We start from the raw sequence: 10,163 nt of genomic DNA, 5'->3' as shown, positions 1-10,163 counted from the left end.
TCTAACTAATGTGTGTGTATGTGTTGACCTCACATGCTCTTTGTGTCACCTCTTCACCTACTGTCTGTGTCTCGTCCTCAAATGCTCTTTCTCAATTCACCTGTTGCACTTCTGACCTTTTACCAGACCAGAGGCTCACTGAGACTATGTGTATGTCTTCTACTAAATAAATGTTTTAACCAAGAACCTCTACTTAAAAGCTTAATATAAAATGATCTGATATATAAGTGTTTTGTAAGCATGTATTGCAATTCCTTCTATGGCTCCAAGTCACTTGCACAATAGATTGTCCGAACAGCGCGCCGAACAAAGCTTCCGACCCCCAATTAATTGACCGAGCTCCAACTCTTTAATAAGCACAGATATGCATTGTGTATAAAATAGTCATAACTGCTTAAGGCCTTCTTAAAGCTATCTGTTACATTGTTAAAGCCTCGTCTTAGCCTGCGGCTCAAAATAACTTCCACTTCTGCAAAACTCTCCAAGCCTGTTTCCTGTCCTGTTACTTTTAGCCTTTCTGAAAGACACACTGTTCAACCCCTGAATGCAATATAAACTCCAGATTATATTATTAATGCAATGGTAATGATGACAATTATTTAGCAATAGCCGTAAAATAATTTCCCTGCTCCACAGTCCTTCACATTGTCTGAGCTGTCACAGTGATTCTAACTTCAACCGATAACCCCTGGGCCACATCAGCATGTTCAGATTTGTACAAGTAGTGCGCCGTTTGTGACATCATGTCGTGACGATGGCCACCGAGAGTCTGATTACCTCCTAATTACTACTGCAGTAATCAAGCAGGAAGATGGGTGACCATAGCCACAGCCCATAGGTCAAAAATGAGAATGCTCACAGGATATTAGCTCAGCTGTAAATAACATGGATACCAAGATCTGACGCAGGGAATTGAGAAAAAAACAAAACAGGCTGGTGACGAGAGGACAACCATTTTTATTCAGCAGAAACACTTAATGGTCTCGGGGGTTTTTTTTGGTGCCGTGAGAACGCCAGATATCTGCCATGACCCGCTCATCTCGTGTCACACCGCTGAAGTCCATCGTCTTCAGCTGAGGCAATACAGAAATCACGTAATTCCTAAACACACAAAAAGGCACACACGTCAAAGTCAGCTTTGACTCCAAGGGCTCTGTGGACATGTTGAGTGCTTCCATATATGAAAATTCATATCAGCATTAACATTTGATTTTAAATAAGGACGATATGTCTAAGTCTTTGTGAAGCAGACTTTGCTGATTTTTCACATAAATGAGAGTATGAAGTGAGATGAAAATTAAATCAAGAAGCTATATCCCTGAGATATTGAACCTAATAACCTGACACATCTAATGTAGACATAAGCAGGTATCAGAGGTATCACATATCTCAATGTGACATTTCTCTGTCTATATCTGTAGGTGTTGCAAAAGATATATGATTAGATTCAGTGCATTAGTTATTACAAATACTGTTTAAACTAGAATATTATGGTACTTGGTACAGTACTACATATATTCAGTTAATGACATTTTTCATAAAAAGGAAGTTTTACTTTACCTACTTTAGGTAAATTCTGTACTTTAATAGGAAGAATATTTTAGCTCTTGTTTTGCCACTTTGCTAAAATAGTTATTACATTTCTGATCAAATATTCCCTCTTACACACCTGTGATTTCCCATTAAAAAAACATAGCCCCCTGAAACAACTGTCAAGTTAGACTCAACATATGAGTTATCCTCAACATGCCGCACGATCTATGAATCTATGAAGCAGGTTTTGTCGGGGTATTTTTTTCTTTCTAATTCTTTTTTTTTTTTTTTGCTTTTCTTCTTCTCTGCTTCTGGCCTAGCCTCTTGCTATCAACTATCTACAACCAATCTAGAACCAGCCTGTGTATAACTCCACACACTGCAACTTCAGATCAGCTCTGAGAACAGAATGTCTGTCTTAAGTGAAATTGCTGAAAATGAGCTTGCACCTGTAGCCTTTGCTTGTTTCTATGAGATTGCCATGCAATGTGATTGTGTGCAGATGCTGGAGCTCTCTCAGCTTGTCCACTTCTGACAGGTTCCAGATGCTGTTGCCATGAAGATACAGCACACGTAGTTCTTTCAGCTCACACAAAACCTGTAACAGGGCTTAGTTGTAAATTTAAATCAATAAAATGCTGGTTAGCTTGCGAAGATATCAGAATTTATTGCATTTTGGGGAAACAAATGTAGATTGTAAACATTTCATAAATAAACAGGGAGAACAAATGTTTTGTATAAGACGTGTGTAATTATACATCAAAGACAGGGGCTAATTTCAGAAGAAGACATAGAAAACTGAAAATGAGCTATTAGAAGAACAAAAATGATTCTTACAGGTTCTATGCAGGTGATTTTGTTGAAGGACAGATCCAACCATCCAAGCTTTGATGGTTGTGCAAAAAAGTGGTTGATCGTGTACTGGAGGCCAACAAGGTCGGTGAGGCTGTTATTACTGAGACGCAGAGAGCAGCTCAGGTACTTCCCCTTTGAGTTTGTGGTTAAAGGGCGGAGCAGACTTCGGGGCAGCTCTGCCAATGCACCTGAACCAAACATAACATAATGAGACTTGATACATTATACGGGCAGCTTTGGTACTTGTTTATATGCGGTTTTATTTCTGCTGCTTAAAGCCGCTCTATTAAAGTGATTACCGCAGTCATGTTCACAGAATTTTATACTGTAGAAATAAGAAGTGATTTGAAGTATTTTATTTTAAAATGCTTTAAAAACAATAAGTTACAAGTTTGTGTGACTAGATTATGCTAGTGTGTAAACATTGCAGTATTTAAATTCATGCATTTTGATAACAGCAGTTGATACACTAACTATAATTAGGTGGTTTTGTAAGAGCAAGTGCTGTCCTAGAAAATACTTCCTACCAAAAAGCTCACCCCCCAGGAGCACTTAAATAATTATTAATGGAAGAAATATATTTAAAAGTAAACACTATTTCATTATCTACTTTATATTTCAGGATTTTTAAAAATATACTACCTGCAACATTGCTGAGATTTTTAAAAGAAAGATCCACTGGTGGACTATACATGTTCAGTTCAAAAAGTCTCCAGCAACAGCAGAATGAATGTCCAGATTAAACCTAGAGCAGTGACTGAATACTGAAAACACATGGTTGCATGAGAAAAAAAATTAAACATATTGCTTAGCGATGAAATTCAAAAGTCAACATTTGCAGTTTATACACAAACACACACACAATATAGAATGCATTCAATTGATATATATTTTAGAAGGAGAGAGAAGAAGACCTAACATTGATTATAGATCACCTCATCTTTCTACTTCTTACAGATACATGCATGCATGGAAACCACAGAATACTATCCTGCAGTAATGCAGTCCCAATAAGAAGTTTTAGAACACTTAAAAAAAATGGCAAAAAATATCATATTTTGCATGGTTAATCTTAACAAGGTTCCAAGTAGAGCTTCAACATGCAACAAGAAGAAATGGGAGTGAGACAAAACAATTATTTGACCATGCAAGTTATTGAAAACAAAGCTTAAACTGAAACAAGTTGTTTTCCAGTTGGTAAAACACTTAGAACCACATGCTTGTAAAAGGTCAAATCTGTGAAAAAAAACGTGGTTTCATCATCATTTCTGTCAGGTACTCACATTGTCATGATGTTCTGATGGCAAAAGCACAAAAAACATTTCGTTTTTAACGTTGTCAGGTTGTTGAACTGCATAAACAGGGTCTCTCGCAGGACGCCATTGGTAATGGGGTGGGAAGTAGTAAGACAGTCATTTGGAATTTCTTAAATGATCCTGGGGGTTATGGAACAAACAAGTCAAGTAAAAGACCCAAAAAGATTTCACCAGAACTGAGGAACCAATTGGCAGTCCGTCAAGACATTGGAAATCCTCGACCCAAATTACGACCGTTAATGGTGTCGACTGCAACTCCATAACCATCAGACAGCATCTGAGACTGAAGGGCTTCAAAACCAAAAAACGTCTTCAAAGGTCTCCTTGAAAGCCACAGAACTGACCGTTTGGACTTTGCAAGAGAGCACCAAACATGGGACACTGAAAGGTGGAAGGAAGTTTTATTCTCTGATGAGAAAAAAAATTTAATCTTGATGGTCCTGATGGTTTCCAACGTTACTGGCATGACAAGCAGATCCCACCTGAGATGTTTTCATTTACAGGGTTTACAGGGTTTTTTGGAGGTGTGGTCCTAAACTTTTAAATAAAGCGTTGTTTTCAACAAATTGCTCAAAAAAATGTTTTGCTTCACTCCCATTTCTTCTTGTTGCATGTTGAAGCTCTACTTGGAACCTTGTTACGATCCAACTATGCAAAATACGTTTTTTGCCGTTTTTCAAGTGGTCTCAAACTTTTGATTGGGACTGTACATTGCCAACCAAAACATGACAATGTGATTATTGATTACATTGCAAGTCAGTCAGCTAAAGCACATAATAACAATGTTAGAGCTTTTGACTTAAATCATAACCTGGAATCAAGTTTTTCAGGCCGTCAGGAAGTCGAGGAATGCTCCAATCCAATATTTGGATCATGTATTGTACCAATCCCAACTTTAAAAGCTGGACATCGTGTGAATGTCATGACCAAAAATCTTACAGCACAACCCTGTATCGTATGAAAAGATCAATGCCTTTTACCTGGCATGCCAATTTCCTCACGCCATCATCGGAGTCCAGATGAACTGGTGAGTGAGTTGTCCACGGAACCAGATGCAAACATGTTTACCTATTATGTGTGTGGTGTGGAAAAACTCACCTGTCTAGAATATATGTCACTGTCTGCATTTCTATTATTGGGATATATATGCTCTAACTCTCCTGAATTGTGCATCTATGCTGACAATGTACCAACGAGCACAGAAAAATAAACAGAATATGAGTTTGAGAGGGTAAATGGAGGACATATTCACAAAGAAGAACTCAAAGGACAGAAGAGGTGATCATGGAAAATTACATCCATCAGCCGGAGATTTTCCTCACCTTGTTGCTCCCTCAAGATGTCAGTGTCTGTGTACGCCTCGCTAATAGCACAACAGCACCTCATTGAAAGAGTAAGGACAGTCCTTCAATAAGATATGAAAATGACAGTGAGCCATAGTGAAGGACACAGACAGAGACTCAGACAGAGGCTGGAATCAGGATGGGTTTGAACAAATGTTTTGGAAGTCAGAGTATGTGAGGTATGTAAAGGAGATATCGAGTGTTTATTTACAAGCCGCATGGTTCATCTAATGTTTAAGGTGATCTTCAAATTTATGTCTCACTGATAAATTGCGTATAAGCATGTGGGAGGGTGGTGTCATTGGTGTGTGTGTGGCTGAGTCTCTTAAGATCATAGATCAGGAAACAGGGTCATTCAGATGAATAAAACATCAAGCAGGAGACCAGATGGAAAAATCTGGACTTCTTTCCTCCCTGCAACGGCCATGAGTGATGTGCTTAATACCCATGTACTACAGTGAGTCCATTCAGCCGCACACAGTAGGAAGCTGAAAAATCTGAACAGCAGTGGTTTGAAGGGATTGAATATTCATGAGGGCACCGTAACACTGTAGGCTATAGACCTCAGGATAATCAATATAGAGTACTGTGCAAAACTCTTGAGCCACTCCTTATTTCTTTATACACTGTAGTTTGAGCAAAAGTTCTCCAGGCTTTCTGAAAATCTCTCAAAGTCGTTCTTTGGACATTGGCAGAGGAATGTGTTTTTTTCTTTGTTAATGTTTATTAATGAGGTGATTCTAATGGAGCTACTATTCAATAATTTTGCACAAGGTGAGCAGTGTGTGCTTAAAAAAGCTGAGGAAACTGGCGAGTTGGAGGAAAAATATCCAGCTACACAATATCGAGTATATATATTCATCCAGTCCTTCAGTTTAGTTCAGTTGAGATTAACTTTAACGGGTCTTACAGATCCATTGGTTGCAAATTACATAGACCTTTATAGAGTGATGAATTCCACTTTGAAATGTTTTAGCTTAAACTATCATCACTATGTACAGAAAGGGTCAAGAGACAGGTACAACAATGAGTGTCTATGGCTATCTGCAAAAAACAGTAGAGGCTCTGTCATGATTTGGGGAATGGATGGAAGTATAACACAATAAGGTACTGTCAAATCTTGATCCATCATGGAATACCATCTGGAAAGCTTGTGACACATTGCCAATGGAGCAAAAGCATAACTACCTAGTGAAAACAGACAGGGGAAGCAGTGTGGGATCATCTTGACAGAGAACAGAACAAAAGGCAGACAAAAAATGTCTTTCAAGAAGCCTGGAGGACTATTCCTGAAGACCACTTCAAAAATTTAGAAACAGCAAGCTTGCCCAACAGAGTTCATGCTGTGTTGAAGAATAAAGGTGGTCACAGCAAATGTTAACTTTAGACCCTTGTGCCCACTCTCCAAATTTCCAAGCCAAATATAAAGAAATGGGAGGTGCCTTAAGACTTTTTCGCAGTATAGTATTTTATAGCTGTTTATTCTCAGCTGCATTGTCCACTGCTTAACTTGGCAGATGGCTGTCGCCAAGTCTCTTTCCATTTATTAGCACCTTACATTAGCGCGGTACTGGAAGTGGAGAACTGGATGCAAGTGAAACTGAAGTAGCTCTAAACTAGTTTAAACTTTCCATTAAAGACTTGTTTGGGTAAGTGCTATCAGTGTAATATGGAATGAGGAAATATCAGGCGAAGGTAAGGTACTGGGCTCAAGAAACATAAAACTCTGTTCTTTCCTTGTATACTGTATTTCTGTATTTATGTAAGCTGAACACTTGCATATGACTAAAAACCATGAAATAAATAAAGTCCAGGTTCTGATCAAGATTTAGTAAGATAGCTGAACTTGTGTTCTTAAGAGTCACATAGCAGAAAAGAAACAGAATGGACACTCTGGTCTGAAGAGTTCAAATCAAAGGTCAAAGTGATATAAGAACTCCACATCACTCCTCATCCAATTCAGCTCACCCGCTTCAAACAAAACAACAATTATGACATTGTACACACAGCACTGAAATGACTCATTTAAAAACAGCGGCTTGAAACATAATGCATGTTTTTACATAATCGTTCAGCATCGATGTGCTGTTAATGTTTGGACTGCAAGATTGGTAGAGCTCGGGCAGCCTTTAGTGTTTCACGTATCCCTTTAATTTCTTTCCGCACTTGCATCTGCATATTATATAGGTGGTATAAGCAAGAAGAACGGCTTAATACAGGCACATTTTCAGCCTGCAGTAAGAGACCTGCATAAACACAGCCGCTGTTGTGTAATACCAACTTCTGCGGCGTAAGTGCATCTGCCATTGTCCCCTGATGAAAGGTAATGGTATTAGAGGAATATCCTTGCTTCCTGCTTTATTCTTAACTATCGTATTTGAACATTTAAAACAAAGGAGATGGATTTAAACAAGATTATTTCTTCATGTGACATTCAAGGTGATCCACAGCGTATTCAGCATGCACAACAAAACAGCAGCTTTCTCACAGTTAATGTCATTTTAATTATCTTAACATTAACTGTGCAGGAAAAAAACTGGGGAATGGATGCCATGCGGGTCAAGCAAAACAATTTTAACACTGTCTGTTATTTAGTTTTTGTGTTTTCTTCTGTTTGACTGAATATATATTTAGCCAGTCATACATCCAAGCTTGTTACAATAAACATGAGAGAAAACAGCTATTGTTACAGCAGAAGAAAAAATATCCATTTGAGGAAAGTCCCACCCCTAACTCAATGCACTATGTATTTAAGTTACTGTTAGTGTTTGTTTGCTCTGTGCTTAATTGGGGTCTTTGCAGTACCAGTCAAAAGTTGGCCTTTCAGCAATATATGAGCATCACCTAATGCTGTGCTGAAAACAGTGCCGACAGTTTATTGTCTTCAGTGTTATGAAAACAATGTTTAATTTTAAAGCTGTAATCATCAAGTCCGAGCCACTGAAATTACTCCATTCTCTTTGATACTTCTTTTTACTTTTTGTACTTTAAATGTTTCAGATTTGTGCTTAAAAATGATATTATGCTATACTGCAAATGTGATTTTGCTGCATCTCTCAGTGTATTCAAACACTTAAACTATGCTATCCTATCCTGGAGGTGCATAGATCCCACACTCAAAATGCATCATTCATAGCTGAATATGAGAAATTTATAGTGGCGAGTTCATCACTTATGCCCTTTGCCCAGGGGTACAAAGACATACACACATTCAGACATACACAATGAATGCTGGAGTGTGCACAGTTACTGTAAAAGTACAACGATCTTGGCACACAACTGCATTACCACACACATTAAATGACCATGGATACAATCAATATTCTGTGTTGCCTAAAGGGACATAGAAAGAATCTTTTTTCCAAATTCTACCTCCATGAAATTTTTCTACCCCAGTGCTCAGGCTTTGCCCTTACCATGTCTCTTCCCTACTCTACATTAAAAAGCACTGATCTTCTCAATTTCACCTTCTAATTCTCCTTGTCTGCTTTTTATCAGTCTCTCCTATTTGTCCTTAACAACAGCTGTGTGTCCCTGTCCTTCAGAATCAGTAACAACAGACTTAAAGAGGGGTATTTTCTCACCGCAATTTCCCCTTTTCTTCTTATGTAATAAATGTGTTTCTTCTTCTCTTCATGCATATTCTTACCTTTGTTCTGTCACTGTCCCTTACTCTATTCCCCACCCTCTCCTTTTAGTATTACATAGGAGGTCATGCTATTAGCACACTGGTCACTCGGGCTTCTCATGGCATGGGCACACTTTGCTGCTTACCTTCTATTAAGAATATACTGACAGTCCATCAATGGCCTCCACAGCCAGTCACTCTCTTAAATTCTCAGTTGTGTAGTCAGTCAGAAAGCTAGTATATCTGTCAGCAAGCTGCTGTGTCAGATGGTCATTCAACCAGTCACGCAATGCATCAGTCATGTCAGTCAATTTGACAGGCAGCGTGGGTAAAGCAGTGTATCAGTCCATTAGTGAGGCAGTCAGATGGATGATGTATACAGCGATGCTACTAATTAGTTATCCAGTCAGTTGTACTGCTTTCATCAGAGACATACGAACACATAACAGAAAATAAAGAATCTTCACTATTGCTTTAGCAGGCAGTGTAACTCAAGTTCTGATAGTACTGTGTTTGTTTGCCTAGAATTACTTCCTGACATAAATAAATGAACAGTTCCTTTCTGTTGAGATGATCCCACGCTGTTTCAATAACACTGAGATCTGCAATCTGGGGAGATCAGTTCATGACAGAGTGTTTTTCTTTTACTGCATCTATTTTACCAAAACACCTGCAGGGCACCGACCCTTGAGGCCTGGAGTTGGACACACCTGCCTTAAAGCCATATAAATAATTGTTTATTCCATCAATCAGTTCTTAACTATTACTATTTTGTGTTATTCAATAAATATAGTTATGCAGCTAAATGTAATCAATGTCTGAAGATTAAGTATTAGTATTCATTAAGCAGCTACATTTCTGTGGTTTTTACTTTTGTATTTCACCTTTATTTATACAGGTAAATCTCACTGAGACATGAGGTCTCATTTTCAAGAGCTACCTGTTTTAAATATCTGTAATAATACTGTGTTACTATCGTGTGACTCATCAGGACTGCGCAAAGAAATCCCAGAGTGTGTCTTGTGATGTCTGAGAAACCATAACGTAGCAAAATATGTTTTGGATGTTGTGGAGGTTTGCGGGGTGGGAGCTCTCTGAATCTGGCTTGTTCTGACTTCCATAGATGCCAGATTGCATTTGGATCTAGGATTTTCGAAGATGGGTGAATGCCTCGGGCAGATTTTGTGGTGTGTAGCAGTTTGAGGTGTGTTACTGGCTCTACAGCTGTAGAACCAGTACGACACCCAGTTAGATCTACTGTAAGGTTGCTGCCTGTCAAAGTGGCATCTAAATTACATGAATATCAGAACCTATCTATTATAAGCAGAACATTGCAGATGATTCTTGTTAAATCACTTGATTTGTCAATGGTATATGTCAATGGCATAAATATGAAATATTTTAAGAGAGAAATAGGTGCCGACAGTAGTTGTATTAGGCTACAGTCCCAGTGTTGAATAACTAAGAAGATCAAAACCTAAGTAGGCT

The 10,163-nt window shown here is 38.4% G+C and overlaps 1 protein-coding gene across 1 annotated transcript; it reads right to left on the bottom strand.

Moving 5' to 3' along the window:
- Window positions 1–974: 974 nt before the first annotated feature.
- Window positions 975–3,082, bottom strand: LOC308391123 (leucine-rich repeat-containing protein 51-like; the record flags this gene model as incomplete). The annotated part of the gene is made up of 4 exons (XM_080873589.1): window positions 975–1,101; window positions 1,983–2,131; window positions 2,371–2,576; window positions 3,031–3,082. The coding sequence occupies 4 exons, from the start codon at window positions 3,080–3,082 to the stop codon at window positions 975–977; spliced, it is 534 nt and encodes a 177-aa protein (XP_080729715.1).
- Between the last annotated feature and the right edge of the window lie 7,081 nt (window positions 3,083–10,163).

This window comes from Rhamphochromis sp. 'chilingali' (genome assembly GCF_963969265.1).
Source record: "Rhamphochromis sp. 'chilingali' genome assembly, chromosome: 22".
Classification (NCBI taxonomy): Eukaryota; Metazoa; Chordata; class Actinopteri; order Cichliformes; family Cichlidae; genus Rhamphochromis; species Rhamphochromis sp. 'chilingali'.
Note: the sequence above shows the minus strand (reverse complement) of the source record. Positions and strands in the feature narration are given on the sequence as shown.